General features: G+C 39.6%; 3 protein-coding genes across 4 annotated transcripts; 1 reads left to right on the forward strand and 2 right to left on the reverse strand.

The window, feature by feature from the left end:
• Positions 1-974: 974 nt before the first annotated feature.
• Positions 975-11,901, reverse strand: snap47 (synaptosome associated protein 47). Of its 2 annotated transcripts, none has more exons than XM_088085648.1 (5): positions 11,763-11,901; positions 10,370-10,883; positions 8,396-8,904; positions 6,832-6,962; positions 975-3,509 (listed from the first exon to the last, which is right to left on the reverse strand). In XM_088085648.1, exons 2-5 carry the CDS (start codon positions 10,864-10,866, stop codon positions 3,363-3,365), a joined length of 1,284 nt encoding a protein of 427 aa, XP_087941774.1. In that variant the 5' UTR covers positions 10,867-10,883; positions 11,763-11,901; the 3' UTR covers positions 975-3,362. The 2 variants fall into 2 exon arrangements, with proteins under 2 accessions (XP_087941774.1, XP_042353005.2); XM_042497071.2 differs by lacking the exon at positions 11,763-11,901 and adding an exon at positions 11,009-11,270.
• Positions 11,336-14,137, forward strand: jmjd4 (jumonji domain containing 4). Its single transcript, XM_042497070.2, has 6 exons — positions 11,336-11,997; positions 12,087-12,252; positions 12,335-12,460; positions 12,601-12,868; positions 13,004-13,150; positions 13,691-14,137. The coding sequence occupies exons 1-6, from the start codon at positions 11,745-11,747 to the stop codon at positions 14,024-14,026; spliced, it is 1,296 nt and encodes a 431-aa protein (XP_042353004.1). The 5' UTR covers positions 11,336-11,744; the 3' UTR covers positions 14,027-14,137.
• Positions 14,138-14,231: 94 nt separating this feature from the next.
• On the reverse strand, positions 14,232-17,730 carry iba57 (iron-sulfur cluster assembly factor IBA57). Its single transcript, XM_042497075.2, has 3 exons — positions 17,242-17,730; positions 15,052-15,401; positions 14,232-14,904 (listed from the first exon to the last, which is right to left on the reverse strand). The coding sequence occupies exons 1-3, from the start codon at positions 17,580-17,582 to the stop codon at positions 14,513-14,515; spliced, it is 1,083 nt and encodes a 360-aa protein (XP_042353009.2). The 5' UTR covers positions 17,583-17,730; the 3' UTR covers positions 14,232-14,512.
• Between the last annotated feature and the right edge of the window lie 853 nt (positions 17,731-18,583).

Genomic DNA, 18,583 nt, shown 5'->3' on the forward strand with positions numbered 1-18,583 from the left:
TTTTTCCTCTTCCTGTTTTCATTTTGTCATTATGGGATATTGAGAGAAAATTAATGAGGGAAAAATGAATTAAAACAACTTGAGTATAAGCCTGCATTATAATACACTGTGATAAAAAAATGAAGGGGCCTGAATGCACTGTGTACACACAGTGTAGATGAAAATTCTGAATGTATGCCTGATGACAAACTTCCAAATATGTGCTGGCAACATTTAAAAAACTGAGGGTGAAAAAAGCACTAATTTTACAATGTCTTGTAGAACAAAGATTGACTATTTTTACATGCACATGATATCCCAGTTTTTGCCCTTATTCTGAAAAAGACAATATTCCAACTAAGCTCTTAACATGCATAATGAAAACAGATATTTCGTTAATATTCCCGTGTACATGCAGCAGTGCATACTTCGATTAACATGCGCTAACATGTTGTTTATCATATCAAAATATGGGAGAGTGGAATGGCTGGAGCTGCTTGTAATTTAAAGAAAAATTAAATCTACATCAAAATATACATTTTTTAGTTTTCAACTGCTGGCCGACTTGTTTGATGATGCAAACACAGCCTCCCACCCAGGCAGCATCTGTCATGCAGGGCAGTTTGTATTTTTTCATGGCCTATATCATAGAATATGGGCTGGGTAAACACAGCGTAGTAGTATTTTAAATGCAAAAAAAAGATAGCATACACTGGATCAATCAGTTATTTTTCTAAAGACTATTGCAGTGAACCAAAACAATGAGCTCAAAAATTCTAAAACTTGCATACCTGAAAGGTCCTCATAATTTCATCTATTGTTGATATATTGAATTACACACACAAAAATGTAGCAGCTTTAAACCAGCAAAAGTATCCAAATAAACAAACTACTGATTTTACTTATGACTTCATGTTACTGTAAATTACATGCTATTAGAAGTTCACTGTTGGTGACGTCCTAACTGAACTCATAAGAAGGAATTCAATCCAATATTTAGTTTAGAATGCAAGTTGTGCTGCATTTTTTTATTCATTTGTTTGCCATGAGAAGGATGCAGGTGCACTTTTACTGTTATATTTAGAGCTAACTGTTTAGTTGTAACCAGTGTCAGGATGAATTTGGTATGATCGGCAAAAAGAAGCATCTAAACAACACTAAAATCATTATTTAAAAACATGGTACAGGTTTAACAGTTTAACTTTCAGCTTATTACATGTGACACGGTGACATTACAATAAAATCACAGAATTACAATACATGTGTCAGTCATTCACAGATAATACAGATTTGTAATAGTACCAATCTTTAGCAAGACATATACAGTTTACGTAGACCATAATAGGGTGTACTTCGTGTGTAATATTTAAAAACAGAGGAAATGTTTTCTGTTTGCACATTTACAGTCTTCTGCTATATATTGATAATGACGGGCAGCTTTTACTTGATGCAATACAAAGCGGAAATATTGAGACATGCAACATTAAGCCACAGAGAAACTGTGTCCAGAGAGGATAAGTGACAACTAGAACCTGAGAAAGAGAAGTCATCAGGACAGAAATGGTTACAAAAAGGAAGTGTGGCAGTACATCATCAGAAACAAAGAAAGTGCAGTGCTGATACTGGAAAACTTTAGCTGTCAGTCTATTACTCTCTAATCGTTTTGAGGTGAAATCTATTGTACCCAAATTACATTGACACGATCAAATCGAGTTATCAGTCACTCTTACAAGTTCTGTTGTTTCAATAATACTTGTCATGGAAGCAACATGCAGATTTTTAAAAATAAGATTGTGTAAAGAGATTAAATAACCCTGTTATTTTCTGTTTTTGCTTTTCAAATGTCCATTTTTCTTTTCCATGTGCTTGTTGCCATTGCTGTTTCCCACTGGGCTCGGGGAAAGTCCAAACTTAGTTGACAGCTTATTTTTTCACCAGCCAGTTTCCCTGGGAGGGCATATCATGCAATGTGGATTCATGCTATTCCCCCAAACAAGATGCCAAGCCTGATCAGTCAGTCAGCTGGACTTTGACAATCATTTGACCCCTCACTGGCTTCCCACCACAAACTTTGCCAGTGCGGTTAAATAGGCTGAGCCAAGCTATAAGCACCACTACCAGTGCTGGGTGGGGAACCGGGTGCCCGTTTTTGTTGTTTACATATTGATGAATTTTCAGAGCACACCTCTCTTTTCACACAATCTTAACCAAGCGAGACAGTTGGGGAAAAAAGTGTTTTCAAAATGACAGTTGTGCAGCTAACATCATCTGAAGTCCCAGACACCAAATCTACATCAAAGCACTAGCGGCGACAAAGGCTGACTGTTGCACATCGCCTTTGTCTCACCCAAAATGTGTCACTGAATACGCTGCAAGGACAACCAGCATGTACATTTTAGCACCAGCATGAGAGGAAATAACTTTTCATACCAGGCTAATGTAGCATGTATTCAAATTGGTTAGGTTTAGGTAAGAGGAGAGGATTATTTAGGGTTAGGGTAAAAATGTCAGAGTAAGCCATTGAGAGGCAGAGTAAGGCAGAGTAGCGTAGGCTTTTTCTTTGCCATCCTAGGAAATGCAAATTCACTTACATTTTGTATGGGGAGCACAAGAGGCGGAACGTATGGCTGAATTACAAACTTTGAACCCAACAGCTCTCGTCTGATGACTTTTTGCATTTTATTACCTTTTTTCAAATGATGTATCTGCATTCAAATTCAGATATTTGTTCATACAGATTAGCCAAAATATTGTTTGGACCTGTCTCAAGTTGCTGATCAAACTGTAAACAATCAACAAGTCTTGCCTTGTATATTCTCTGGCCACACCTGAACCCTTGAAATATTGGCTTTTGCTCTCAGAGATTTTAGCCTTGTTTTGTCATTTTAGGTGTTATTGATAGAGCACACACTCTACCATTCATAAAGATGGCTAAATTATCCAAGTCACACTGAATTGTTTCAAATAAAATAATGGAATTTATAAAGGAAGGACTAATTCACACAAAATGCTTAATGTAAAACATGTAGAAATATCACAAAAATGTATGAGCCCACAGATGAGACACTTAATGTAATAGATAGAAATATTGTTGTGATATACTAAGGTGTGTCCTTATTTTAAGTCATCATAATGTGCAAATTTCAGGGATTTTGGTGAACATCTTTAGTACTAAGCAGACACTTCCCAGACATCACTGACCCTTGAAGACACTTGATTTTAAACAACAAACATCCTATGAAGTATTTAGTGTATATGCAAGTCCCTACTGCTGTATTCCGCTGTTTTCACATTGCACCAATCCCTTGAGGACAATGAGGAAACTTCCAGTGCATTTCTCAGGAGGGACACAGTGGCCGCATGTGTCTGCTGGCCTGTCACAGCTACAGCAGTCTTTTCATGCGGCAGGTGTGCTTCTCTATGTGCATGGTGGCTCGGTCAGTGGAGCTGGTCAGGTCATCCAGAACGTCGTCCTGTCGTTCCAGCTCCGTCTCTGCCTCCAGGGCAAGGTTCTTCAGCTGCATCAGCATCTGCACACATGCAACAGTCTTTGTTTAAGTAATTACACAGCAGCCCCCAGTGAACATGAACAACTGAGGAGCAAGACACAAATAAAAGAAGATTAAATACTGAAACCTGCTGAAAATTGGTGAGCAATTGCAGGGTGGAACATGCAGACCATATGTGGAGAGGTGTAAAGATGGGGTCAGTGAGTTAGAAAGTGAGTGTGTTATTGAAACAGAGGAAGAGGCTAAATGACGGTTTTTATACTCCGACCTCTGGCTACAATGACAACAGCCTGCTGCTTAATGTCTGAAGATGAAGGACAAAAAACGTTATAATTCAACACCAACCATGATGAAATAACAGCTAGTCAAGTTGCAAATATGATAATGTTTCCTATTATGCAGTACGTGAAGCTTGAGAAGATATTCAGAGAGAAATCCTGGCTTATCTCCGGGGATCATTGATATCATACAACTGTTTGCTCTCAGCGGTTTTCAGGAAAACTGCAACTACGTTTCCATGGTCCAACAACTGTGTATGTTATGGTTGATGGAACAACTTAAATATAAGGTGATGTGCCAAGCAAAACCTAATAAACACTACTCCAAACCCCACCACCATGGTTTCTAAACTAATATTATGTTATTCTACACATGCTCTCACACACCCACCGACATTATGTCAGTTTTCACTGGCCAGTGCGCGCGGACATTGCAACTGAGCAAAGAAACAGCTCCAGACAGCAGTTTGAAAAACAGATAGTATGTCAATACACACCGAGGAACGACTGTATTCACTCACTGTGACTTTACTATTTCGACTTGGAGACTGAATCACACCTTGCTGTTACTATTCACAGGAGTTTTGGTGTGTCATAGAAAAACACAGAAAATGATTATTTTTAGCAGCTGCTTATACAATGGTTAGAGGACTGAAGTCATGTAGAAAGCCCTGAAATTAAACATTTAGGCTAGAGCTGATAGAAAAACACATGAGCTAAAAGCCTTGTGCATGAGCAAGGTAATTTCAGGACTGTGAATTAATAAAAAAAGGACATTACATGAAATCTACAAATGAGTGAACTACTTTGAGCTGTTAGCATAGGACTGATTTCCAACCTCAAACAATAATACAGGTTTTAAAAAATGCTCTACCAAAGCACTTACGTTAAACTGAGCGACCCTCTGTACAAGTTGACCCACTGTTGATTCCAATCTTGACATGAATTACATTAAGAGTGGGTTGTGTACAAAGGCTTAGCATTAAGTTCACTTTGGCAGCCAAGTTGCCATTTATGGACACAATAGACAATCGACCTGTATGACTGGTCCAATGCGGTCACTGCTGCAATAAATTTGTTTGAGAAATGATTATACAGATAAAGACAAGAGTGGAACATTGTACATTGTTATAAAGTACAATGATAACTAAATATTTAAGTGTTAACAATACCTCGTTTCAGATAAGATTTATACAGTGAATCAACAAAATAATGTATCATGAAATAGGACTGTTAAATAACTAAACTATGATGGACAACACTGAAACAAAGATAAGTCACATCAAGACGAAAGCACATGCACGGTACTTGTAAGCCCCAATAACCGGTATATGCCAATCATGTTCAGGTATGCCACTCTAGTACCTACACTCTTTTACCATGAAGCTGTTGTAACACATGCAGAAAGTAGCTTGGCATTGTCTTTCTGGAGTAAGCAGGGACATCTCTGAAAAAGATATCTTCTGGATGGCAGCATATGTTGCTCCAAAACCTGGTTATACCTTTCAGTATTCATGGTGCCTTCACAGATGTGCAAGTTACCCATGACGCCATGGGCACTAATATAGACCCATACCATCACAGATGCTGGCTTTTGAACTTTGCACTGGTAACAATCTGGGCAGTCCTCTTCCTCTTTAGCCCAGAGGACACAACGTAAGAGATTTAAAAAAAAAACAACTCATTGGACCAAGGCACACTTTTCCAATTTGTATCTTCTATAATATGCCAATGTTCAAGCACAACCACTGTGACAAGATATATTCCCCAACTATTACAATAATGTCAAAATATAGTTGAACATAGCTGAAGCCTCATCATCCCAGCTGTACATTTATTATGCACTTCTTAATTGCAGTCAGTATTATTGCTTTCTCCATGTAAAGTGGAGAGTCAGAAAAAAATTCCTAAATATCTCTGGTGGAGCTCATTGCAGACACTTGGATGTGAGTAATAGTATAAAAAAAGCATTGCCACAATTGTACCAGTTCTCCCATGAGTGCTCCATAATGACTGCTTTTTCTATGAAGTTTCAGCAAATGCATGTGTAGGCTATCCCAAAAGATTACTGGTTCCAGTGAATGTGGATTTTGATATGGAGTCCTCTAATTTCTACAATAGGCTCTATTCTGTCACTATAGAACTTTAATCCCATCTACTGATTTTTAAGACATATAGAATTTATTCTCTCGAGGGCAAACACCCTTGTAATGTTAACTAAAATGAAAAATGATTTGTGTACCTGCCGCATGATTTTAATCAGCTCCAAAAATGTAATGGGTTCTTTCTCTGCCCGTGATTCATCCTTTCACCAAGTTACATTAAATTGGGCCAGTCGTTTTTCCGTAATCCCTCTGTCAAACAGATGAACCAACAAACCCAACCAAAAAACATCCTCCTTGGCAGAGGTCATTAGAGCTAACTTGGCTGATATATCGGCCAATATTATCTTATTGTGGATATAATGATGTCTGCATACATAGTATGACGGCTAATAAGCAAAAACAAATGGCAGAACACAAACATTAGAAGATATGACAGGATATGTATATGAATATTGTGTCAATCAGAGAGCACTGGCAGTTTTTTTGTTTAACTATAATCTGATTTATAATTTGGTCACTGTTCTTCAAAAAACTAATATAACAGATTACCATTAACAATGTTTTTACCTGGTATAGTGTGTCACACACAAAAAATGTGTCTGAATCATCAGCCTGAATTTGCGTCACTGTGTAGGTCTTGCCACCACAGACCATGTCCGTAACATTTCTCAGTGCTGTGAGGATCTGAATGGAAAGACTCTGTAAATTCTGACCAAATGACTGAACAGGTTTCTTTCCTTTTCCTTAAACCAGGATGGACTTTGGTTTGTGGTCTCACTAAATAACATTTTAATCATACAGGATGAAAAATAAAAATCATTATGGTGGATTGTGGGTTGGAATGGAGCTATCAAAATACACCGAAACCATCGGGTTGTTTGCTGTCATACATATAAATATAAAAATATGAAAAATCTTAATGCTACAATTGTGCAAATCACATATTCACACAAGTCTCACCTGCTTGAGTTCCTGCGCTTCAGCCTGACTAACAGATGGCTGGAGGACGTGCACCTGCAACTGGGACAGCTCTCCAGCTGGGACCTCCAGCGGGAGCTCTACGTCTTGGCACCTTTGCAGCAAACCTGACTCTATGGGTGGAGATGGTGAAAAAGTGCAGAGTGCATATGTTGTTTATGAGGAAACCAGACAGTAAACTCAAAGTAACTGAGGCAATCAGGATGAAGTGACTCATCAAAACACATTTCTGTCAAGGAGAGACACCAATAATCACATCCAAAAGTCATGTGGATGAAATGTTTTTACATGTGGCTGCACACCTATAAATATACACAAGTGGAAACATAGATCTTTACTGCCCCTTAGTGGTCAATTTTATTTTACACATGAAAACGGCGAATGTGCTGTTACTTACACCGAAGAACATTTTAACAGGTTGAAGTTAAAGATCTAAAACTTTTTTCATGCATTCAATAGATAAATTTCCCTAAAGCTTAAGTCACAATTTTTGGTAAAATCTGTGTTCATGAGCACATGTCCATCCATCTTTAAAATGTGCAGTTTTATCACACAACACAATACCATAGATCAGGCATGTCAAACTGGTCCACAGGGGGGCCGGTGTGGCTGCAGGTTTTTGTGCCAACCAACCAAGAGCACACAGTTTGACCAATCAACTGTCTGAAGACAGAGATCAGTTGATTAAATGAGTCAAGTCTGGTGTGCTGCTACTTGGTTGGAAACAAAACCTGCAGCCACACCGGCCCCCCTGTGGACCGGTTTGACATGCCTGCCATAGATGATGCAAATGTTGATGGATTTTGCCATTGGCATGCTGACTGAAGGACTTTACCTCCAAGGGTGGTTACCTGTGAACTGAATGTTCATTTCACTACCATAAGACATCTCTAATGTTGTTTCCCTTAATTTGGCAATACATCCAACCATCCTCATAACGACAGACCACAAGTAGCCACACAGGACCTCTACATCCAGCGTCTTCACCTGCAAGATCGTCTGCGAGCAGCCACCTGAACAGCTGATGCAACAATAGGTTTACACAACTGCAGAATTTCTGCACAAACCAACAGACACCGCTCCGGGGTCGCTAACATTTTGTCTGTGATGGGCCAATATTGCCTGATAAAATCGACTGACCAACATATTGGCCGGGTGGTAATGTCTTATTGTAGTGAAGTGAACATTCATAGGCAACAGCACTGGTGGACATCCCTGCAGTCAGCATGCCAATCACAAGCTCCCTCAAAACTTGCAACATCTGTGACATTGTGTTGCGTGATCAAACTGCACATTTTAGAGCCTTTCATTGTGACCATCCCAAGGCACACCTGTGGAGTAATGATGCCGTTTAATCAGCACCTTGATATGCCACACCTGTCAGGTGAATGGATTAGCTTGGAGAGGGAGAAGTGCTCACACAGATTTTAACAAATTTGTGACCAAAATTTGAGAGAAATATATTTAAGAGTGCATTAAAAAGTCTCAGATCTTTAACATTTAATTTTTTTTACATTTTTGAGGAATATATTTATCTATGTCTTACCTTCATTCCAGTTGGGCCCCTCTGTGTCACATGGAGATGAAAGTGGAGTTGCTTTGAAAGCACTGTATTCACTGGTGAACTCCACTTTCTTTTTGTACTGCATCTCTAAAACTGACATTGCCTCTGGCATCTTGGCAGACAGGAACCTGTAGCATATATCCGGCTTCCCAATGAACCGCTGTCGAACAGTGATCTCATATGGACTGTGCACTCTGATTTCGTCGATTTCATTTCGTTCGAAGCGATGGAGGAGTTGGCAGTTTGTGTCTCGCACCTCAAGAGCGGAGACCAGTACCAGCAAGCATCCGGGTTTTAAGTCCGAGTTCCCGCCTTTGCTCACTACGGCTGGGATGCTTGTGATCACCTTATGTCTTGCGGAGCCTCTGCTAGCTGCAGAAGCTGCTGCAGCTGCAGCTCTTGCAGCGTCCTCAGCCTTGGCGTCCTGCTGAGTCTTCCAGGGGAGTTTACCAAAAGGCCACCAGGAGGGAGACTCCAGCTCTAACAAAAGTCTGCAACAGATACAAAGGGAGAGGAAGAACTCATTAGCGTATGACTATGAGCCTATTTATGTTTTGCTACTACTTAGTTTTAACAATCAACAACGATGAATAAAGCATGAACAAGTCTTCCGATTTTTAAAAAAGGCATAATATCTCAGAATGCACAATATGTATTAGGCCAATGACTTATTTGCCAACAATGGGAATTTTCTTAAAAGTATTATTACAATTTTGAAATTATAGCTGATATATAGCGCCTATAATACAAAGCCAAACTGCATTCATTTACTAAAAAAGGGCAGCATCTACCTGATACGGCAGGTGGTGGTACACCTTTTAAGCTGGTTTGCGAGCTGCCAATATAAACAGAGACTGCACAGAGTGTCTGATCCCCTACTGCCTGACTCCCCACCAGATCAGAAAACTTCGTGCTACCATTAAACAAGTTCAATGCAGTGCTGAGAGACTGTCTCAGGAGCGTTCACTTCTCACACCAAGTCTTTAAACTACCCAACAAAGTCACACCAAAAAGGCTCGACTCTGTCATTAAACCCATTAATAATCGTTTAGTAACGCTTGCTGTGTGATGCTACAGTTAGCCCTGTCACTTTGTGTGTGCAGGTGGACTGTCACCGTCTGTCCCCCAGCACAAAGCCCATACATCCACAGCTGTAGTCTCTGCAGAGAGGTGGAAGCACCTCACTTTCTGTTTCCATTACTTGTGTTTAAAACTTTGACAGATTATGTCAAAGCACTTAATTTGAATTCTTAGTTAAATGTCTAGGAAGTCTTTTGAGATACTTAACATGAAAAAATGAATGAACATTTGAAGAGTCAGAACTGTTCTCCGCTTTTGTTGTGTTAACAGTAATGTCAGTTAGATTTTGTTAGGTCAGGCTATGTAGTATATAATCATCTATATTTTCTCACTACATCTTGGTCTATCTTACTGTCTAGTGTGCATGAACTACAGTTTATAAACTTTTTAAAATACAAAAATGTGAAAGTATTGGTTATCAGTCATGACAAGCAAGTCATTATTAGTTATCAGTGTTGGCTATAAAGTATATAAATAAATAATTCATCAGGAATGTACAATGTTGGATTTTTTTGCCGATGTCTAATATGCTGATATCCGATACTGATATTTCCCCACCTAATTTTAGTGATCAAGTCTATTCTGTAGTGGCATTAACATCGTGCTATGCACACTTTTATTGTGAAGCCCACTAGCAGATGGAGACATGAAATTAAATGTTCACTTTGTCAATAATAAAAACAATAATAATAATAATAATAATAATAATGATAGTAAATTGTGATATTGGCAGAAATCAACATGTTGGCTGATTCTTATATTTCATTTTAAAGCCAATACCTGCCAATACTGATGACATGCTGATACTGCCGTGCATCTCTAAATATTATGCATCCCTAACAATGTCATTGAGATAGGAAATATGTATATAATTACTTATCAGCCACGCCCAGATCAGAGTCAATCTTCTCCAGTCCCTGCATCATATTGTCAAACTGCTCTCCTTGGTGGCTGAGGACTCTACCGGTGTCCTCCAGTCTTCTCTGTGCCCCTGCCACCAGGTTGATCAGCTCTCTGCCTTTAGAGGGTTGACACTCTGCCCCTTTGGCCTCTGAGCTTGGGGACAGAAGGCGTTCTCTCCAGAAATGCTCTAACACATTATAAACCACCACCCTGTTGGGCTTCAGGGAGCCGAACCAGTGTTTCACATTGCCCTCCTCGAGCACCGTGAGGGTGCTGAAGATGAAACTGGATGACTCCATCTTGATCTCCATGATCCTGGAGAGGCGAAAGCTGGCGAGACTCTCCTTGCTCTGGTTCGAGACGAAGCGCACCATGGTCCTGGTGAGGGACAGAGTACCATTTTCCCACCTCTTCTCGCTGTTGATGTAATAGGAGCCGGGCCAGCTGTGGATGGGAACGTCCCGGCTCATTTTGGAAGGAGATTCACCTACAAGGACAAATAATCCTTAGTTTTACAAACACACCATACACATGTACACACTATTGTTGTTTAAATCTGTAATTGTGAAATAATAACACTGAACCATCTCTCTGTCCTGGTGATAAACATACTTTCTTCAGGGTGAAATAAGGTATCCAGGCAGCAGCTGGGCTCAGCTGAGGCGGTCTCACTGGCAGCTTCAGCTGTAAAGCAACGACCTTTCTATCCCACTGACCGCATTATTACTGCGCCATTACAACGTTATGACACTTCTTAGCGTGTATCACTTCTTCTGGGCGCAATTATGTGCGTCCCACACCACATTAATCGACGATTTTACCTTACTGTGCCGAGCATTACGTTACCTCAGACTCCTCAACATCGCCGATGTTTATTACGGAAGTGACGTCACGGTTAAGCACGGCTGTATTTACTGTCCGACTTGAAAAATTCTTCTGTCAGAAAAAGGCTAACGCGACGATTTTGGTAAAAATAATTATCGTTAGCACGGACGACGGTTTCTAAATAAGCTAAACTAGCATGCAGCATTATTATATTATAAATTGACACGTTTTTATTTGCGGTTTGATAATTAATAAACATCAACGGTTTTATGAATGTGTCGTCCAGGAACCATAATCTGCGAATTTCGGGATGGAGTCAAATGCGGCGACTTGTTGTCATTATAGAAAAAAATACATTTTAATATAATATTGGGTTTCTAGCCCCACCTTTAAAGTCTGATAGCAAAAGTAAAACGACACGCGCTATGTCAAACCGGTCTACCCGTTAACGTTAGTCTACTTTGAACCGTTTTTAACGGTGACAGCTAAGGTTGCTAACTGGCTAGCCGTCTTGTTTATCATCATGGACAGGGAGGCGTACCGTAACTGCTGCAGTCTGGTCAAAATACCGAGACAGTCGTACGAACAGTTTTGGTCTTCACATTTTGTAGATTACATCGACAAGGAGTTGAGCTATTCCAAGTTTTTCAAGAAATATTTGCTTCCCAATCACCCGTGTATGTTTTCAAGAAGGTTCACAGAGGACTGGAAGTGTAGGAAACAGTGGGTGTCAGAGGAGGGGAAGCCGAATTTCCAGAAACTTCTGCAAGATTTTGGTAAATAAATCTGCTACTAATGCTTATAACTACCAAATGTAGCTACTGCAATGGTGACTTCAAGATAACGCATTTGCTGTCTATTACAGATGAGACTCCTGTTCCTGTTGCAAACTGCAATGCAAAGGAGTACAATGCAAACCCTAAGCAAGTTATGCCTTTTAAAGAATTTATACACTACTGGAAAGAATACATCCAGAATGGCCACTCATCACCTAAAGGATGCCTCTACCTTAAAGACTGGCACATGTCAAGGTAGCTGTTAATACCAAAGGTAACTCTGTTTCATACAGTGCAATGTGAAGAACATGATTAATCCAATAATATTGCTATACAGGGACTTTCCAGAGCATAATGTTTACACCACACCAGTCTTCTTTTCGTCTGACTGGCTCAATGAGTACTGGGATACACTTGAAGTGGATGACTACCGGTTTGTCTACATGGGACCCAAAGGCTCATGGTATGTAGAATTTAACATAATTTTAGTAGAATCCCATTCAAACCTTAGTTTAAAGTTTCACTTTAAAAAGTAATATAAATATTTCTATTGCTGTTATAAGGCAACATACCTCTCAATCAGATGCACTTCCTCCTCACCAGGACCCCGTTCCACGCTGACGTGTTCCGCTCCTACAGTTGGTCTGCAAACATCTGTGGCAGGAAGAAATGGCTCCTGTATCCCCCAGGTCAGGAGGAGTTTTTACGAGACACTCATGGCAACCTCCCTTACGATGTAACATCTGCTGAGCTTCGAGACAGAGGCCTTTTTCCACACTCCGAAGAAGCCTGCCAACCGCTTGAAATTATTCAAGAGGCAGGTGAAATCATTTTCGTGCCCAGTGGTTGGCACCATCAAGTTTATAATCTGGTAAGTACTTTAAAGGCAACAAAATTAATTATTGTAATTAGTTATTGTAATTAATTATTGTAATTAATTAATTATTGTACATTTTGGTCTTTTTCTGACATGGGCATTTTCTCTTTTTCAATGTTTGTCTTACAGGAAGACACCATCTCTATTAATCATAACTGGCTGAATGGCTGTAACGTTGACATCATGTGGCAGTTCCTTCAGAGTGAACTATCGTCTGTTCAGAAGGAGATAGATGAGTGGAGAAACACGATGGACTCTTGGCATCAGCACTGCCAGGTACTGCAGAAGCTTTTCAGCCTGCATGCTTTCTGGAAACATTCTGCTACTGTTAAAGGTCCCATATTATACTCACTTTCAGGTTCATACTTGGATTTTAGGTTTCTACTAGAACATGTTAACATGCTTTTATATTAAAAAACACAATCCTTTTCTTGTACTCTGTCTGAATGTACGCCTGTCTCTTTAAAACCCTGAGTGGTCAAAATTTCCACGTCTTCACATCTGCGCTCTCTGCAACTCTTAATAATCACTGCAGCTGGAAAAAGACTAGTGACACTGTAGCAGCAGTGTTTATCTTTATAAAGTGTAGTTGTGACATTACAACTTCAAGGACATCCTTACAGCTAATTTAAAGGCAAAGGTTTATTATTTCTGGATTTGTTTTTTGACTGAGTGTCCTGATACTTTCACGGTATTTATACAGCATCTGTACCTGCTACATAATTTAAAAAGACAATAAAATCAAACTTTTTACAATATGGGACCTTTAAGTTTGCAACATCATCAATAAAGTCACTGTTGTTTGTTACTTTTCAGGTTATTATGAAGGCCTGCTCTGGTATAAACTATGCAGAATTTGCTTCGTTCCTGAAAATAATTGCTGACAACCGAATGGCTTTCCTGAATGCCTGCTCCTCTGGGGATTCCTCCGATTACCCACGGCATCTCTCAGAGATCCTCACCACACTTGGACCTTACCACGCTGCCTTTGACCTACAAAGAGTGGCCCACATAATTGAATGCCTTCTCTGCAACGAAGACTTTAAGCGGCTCGATCATTCAGCTTTGACTTTGCAGCCAGAAACCATGTTACAGCAAATTCGGGACACCATACAGTCCACAAGAGGGCAGCACCTCCTTTATCAGGAGTAAAATGTTCAGTAGTGTCTCTACAATGTTACTATTATCTGGAAAAGGCTTGAATGATTGAATGAGAAGTGCCAATTTGTATAAGTGCAAAAAGGTGATAACGGTGTTACTGCACCTTCAGTTTGAGATGAATGTCTGGAATTAGCTTTTGCACTGAAAGATAAAAAGAATGAATAAACTAGAAAAAAAAAACAACAAATCAATGGAGTTGTATTGATTTTTGCATATTTAATCAACAGTCACCAATACAATATCACTTTTGGTATATTCTGTTGTATAGTGCTGCAATAGATCAGTTAAATAACATAATACATTACAATTTGGGGAAACTCTAAAAGTACATTTTCTGCAAACAAAAATACAAATGGAATAGTGCCACACAGCTGTTAAGCAATGACAGTGTAACATACTGTACTTCAGGGTTCTGTCTATGAGAAGTCTGTCAGATGTGATGTATGTCACATTTGAGGGAACGATAAAACATCCACTTCACTTGATTTTTGCGTCTTCGGGCCACCAGTCTGGCACAGAGGCCTCAAGTGCCACTGTGGTGTCATCGGAAGATTTGAGCATCAACGCCTCTTTGGCGTGAGCCATGCGGATCAGGCTCAGACCCAGCTCTCCGACGCCTGCTCGGTGCTTCCCAGCTGGTTTGCCCGACTGCGTTTGCAGCGCGGCACCTTCCTCGAGGTCTTGGACTGGAGTTGACAAGCGTACTGGCATCAGGCGTTTCCGAATCACCCCAGTGTGATGAGTCCTGGCTGTGAGCTCCTGGCCAATGTAACAGCCCTTGCTGAAGCTGATCCCCTGCATGTAGACGAGGTTTGACTCTAGTGGTAGCGCCACCCCTGGTGGAAGGTCCTTCACGCCCTCGGGAAGTCCTAGACGACAATGACAGCAGAGGAAATAAACAAAACTTGTCAAAAACTGTCAAGAACACGTCCATGCAAATCCTAACTTCCTGTCCTATTTCTCTTATTATACAAACTGCATGTTTTCTAAAAAAAAATAAAAATAACTGGTCTTACCGATTGCATAGCGATGTCGGTGATATTCCCCCGTGTCACCTTTCTGACATGATGCAACGACGTCCAGGGGGTCAGTTTGATTGTCCAACACCAGTCTCCAGCCCATTTCCTGAGTTCGGGGATCGGTCTCCCACACCAGAGCTTTGTCCGGGGAGGAAAGCTCAGGTTTACTGGCCTCTTGAGATGCGCTCTTCTGCTTGGAAAGCACCGCCCACACAGAGAGCTCTGGACAGGGGTTTATGTTGACCTTTCTGCGGAGCTTGTACACCTTCAAATGTCTCAAGATTGAGTCCTTAATTGTGCTGTCACACTCCAGGAAAACACCCTGTCCTGCTTCAACGTCTTTCAGACTGAAAGGAAATGCAGTAAATTTAGTGACTTGTACAAAAAGAAAATACACCATAAAAATGATATAATTAGTTAACCAGAACGTACTTTAATGGTGAGCAAATTCGCCTGATCTACCCGAGGCGAAGGTACAATATGCAGGACTTTTCAGTTACTGTTTGTAAACAATATCTTAAATCCAATCCCTGAGTCACTCCTGTGCCTCATCTGCATTTTTTTGGGCACAGAGTCCTGCTTACACTCTGGCACCTGGTTATCTTTCTGTAAAGTCCATAATTTCACCTGGTGTGCCCGGAGACGTCCTGAACACATGAAAATAAGAAGGATCAAAAAGAAAATTCAGACAGAGTGCAGGGTCTCTGCAGATGGATACTTCACCGCACACTTTTTGTAGGTCATAAGTGGTGATCGAAGAGTTTTACTGTTGTAAGAGAAGATACGCTGTTTTTGTTTTTTTTTAGGAAAATTCTACTTAGAATATCCTTAAAGATTTAGTTTTTTTCCCATAGAAACTTCAGAGTAACACCAGAAGATGTGCACATTGGTGCAAATACATTCCAGTTAGAGATCTAATTTACCAGGCAGAGTTCACACAAAACATTTGGCTTCAATCGCATACTAGTGTCTATAAACCATCTTAGAAAATATGTCATTTTATGGTACACAGCATTACAAATTATTTATTTATTAAAATTTAAATTTGAAATATTTTTTAATGGACCTTTGTATCTTTTAAGGTCTGGATGTGTAGACAATCAATAATTTCAAAACCAGAAAACAAAAATTATCAGAACCACTCAGTAAACATGGACATTATAAAGCAGCAGCCAGTAAAGTAGAAAGATGCAAAAAATACTAAATTACAGTGCAAAAATTAAAGGAGCTGATGGGATCACAATTCACTTGAGTTGTACCTTAAATAATTTCATGTATAATTTCATGGCTTTCAGAGGAAAAGGAATTAGAAGCCCACCCCATATAGACGCCTGTCCCAAATATAAGGCTGTTGTGTTCAGTGTTTTAAGCAAATAATAGCCCGGGCTATTACTTTTACAGTATTGTAAGTTATTTTTTTTACTTGTAATTTATTGTATTACCTTCAGTAAGATTCTTCCATGAGCCTATTTGGGTTTCTAAAAGGGGTCGACCGATTGTGGTTTTTCAGGACATATATCAATACCAATTATTAGTAGTGAATGAGACTGATAGCCAATATTTGGAAATCAATATGCATTTGCAATAAAAATTACAATCTTACAGACAATATTTAGAATTTGGAATACAAAAACTCCAATACAAAACTATGTATAAATGCCTTTAAAAAATGTTCAAAACCGAAACTTTAAACATAAAATACAGCAAGTTCCCAGCAACTATTTTTAAATATTCAAGTGAAAAATTAAATTAAAAATTAATAAATAAAAACAGCTCTCTGAGGTTTTACAAAGTAAAAATCCCTCCCATGCTGAGACTTTCTTTGCACTTTTTAATCAATTAATTTTATCAACAATCACCCCAATGTATTTGGCAAAATGCCCAAAAACAACATGAAAATGCCAAATATCGGCAGTTTATAACTTTTCCTGTATTTTTATTTTTATTTTTAAATCTGTGTTCTGTTACTGTTTTTATTTTTATTTTTAAATCTGTGTTCTGTTACTGTTTTCAATGGTGAGGATAAATAAATATAATTAAAAAAAAAAAAAAAGTTTGTTTGGGCTGGCTCTCGGTCTGCCACCGACAGCAGCAGCTGCATTTCCAGATAAGCAGCCACACCCTCCAGTCTGCTGACAGCGTGCTGAAGTGGTTTGAAGCGTAAAATAAATGTTGTGTAGATGTTACCTGTACAACATGATGTCATACAGTGTCCGTCCCTGCACATTGAGCATGTGTGAGTACATGGCAGTGAGTCCAGGCTCCACCAGCAGCTCCACGTCGTTGGTTATGATCCCCTGAAGAAACGGACTCGTGTCTTGTCCCTGGATTTTAAGTAGCGTCCTGTGGGGCAGGTGATAACACACAAACTGTCCGGGGACATGTCTCTGGACAGTCTCCTGGCTGTACTTCCTGACACGGACACCTGCTGCAGCTGAGACACCGGAGAGAAACGTGACGCGCAAATATCGACCTGAGTATTTTCTGGCGGACGTGAGCGCGCCTCTGGTCAAACACAAAACCCCCATGATGTCCACTGTCACAGGAGTGTGCGTGTGTGAAATTAAAGCGGTTACTGGCCTTATAACAGCAGCGGACGGCTACATAACACAGGACATCGCAGCTGACTCTCACAACAAGGACTCCATTTTGGAAGTCCCACAATGCATTGCTCGATAATAACAGAGCACGTGGGTGGCGCTGTTTTGCTCCCGTAGCTCGCGTGAATATCAGATATGAACCAGTCTACTACCTGTAAGGAGTGTTTACTTCCCTTTAGGCTTTAAACATAGACTGTAGGCTATATAAATATTATTATATAAAGTCTATGGCTTTAAAGTTACACATAACTCATGTTGTTTTTTAATTGAATGTGATTAAACAGAATTTACAAATAAAAGTTGGAGAAATTTGCCTTAGATCTACTTCTCAGGGATTGGATCTTGACCCTTCCTGCAGCTGTAAATATTTTTCCTTTAGTCTCCCTGAGTGACTGTGGGAAAATGAGTGGCCCTCTCTCTAGCTTAAATAGGCCTAACCATATATATGTAGCCTTTTTTTTTTTTTCAAAGTTCAAAATTAAATCAACTTAAAAAGGACTTGCACGTACATTTTTACAGGACCCAGTTTGTGCAAATGTTTTAGTTTTGGTGAAAATTTCAACGAGACGTAGAGTAAAATGATTCTCACAAAAAATTACTATTTTAAGTCTAGATTTTGTTATGTTTCCCGAGGAAAGCATGAAATATGCTCCATTATGTTTTTTGTTTTTACAGATTTAAGCCATGGTAAATGCTGTCATTTTGGCAATTAAAAAAAATAAGAAGATGCTTTTCACACCTGCCAGCTGATATAGTGGCCTATGTTGTGACAGATTTTACCTTTATAAAAAAAAAAAATGCAGCTCCTACAATTTGGATATTGTACTTTGCCATTTTGCAGTCTGGTTAGTACTAATATTTTCATTAATTGTGCAGCCCTAACAGCAATACCAACAACAACAACAACAAATCAGTGCAGGCTTATCATG

Source organism: Plectropomus leopardus, chromosome 12 (assembly GCF_026936395.1).
Source record: "Plectropomus leopardus strain MGB_pleo_1.0 chromosome 12, ASM2693639v1, whole genome shotgun sequence".
Classification (NCBI taxonomy): domain Eukaryota; kingdom Metazoa; phylum Chordata; class Actinopteri; order Perciformes; family Serranidae; genus Plectropomus; species Plectropomus leopardus.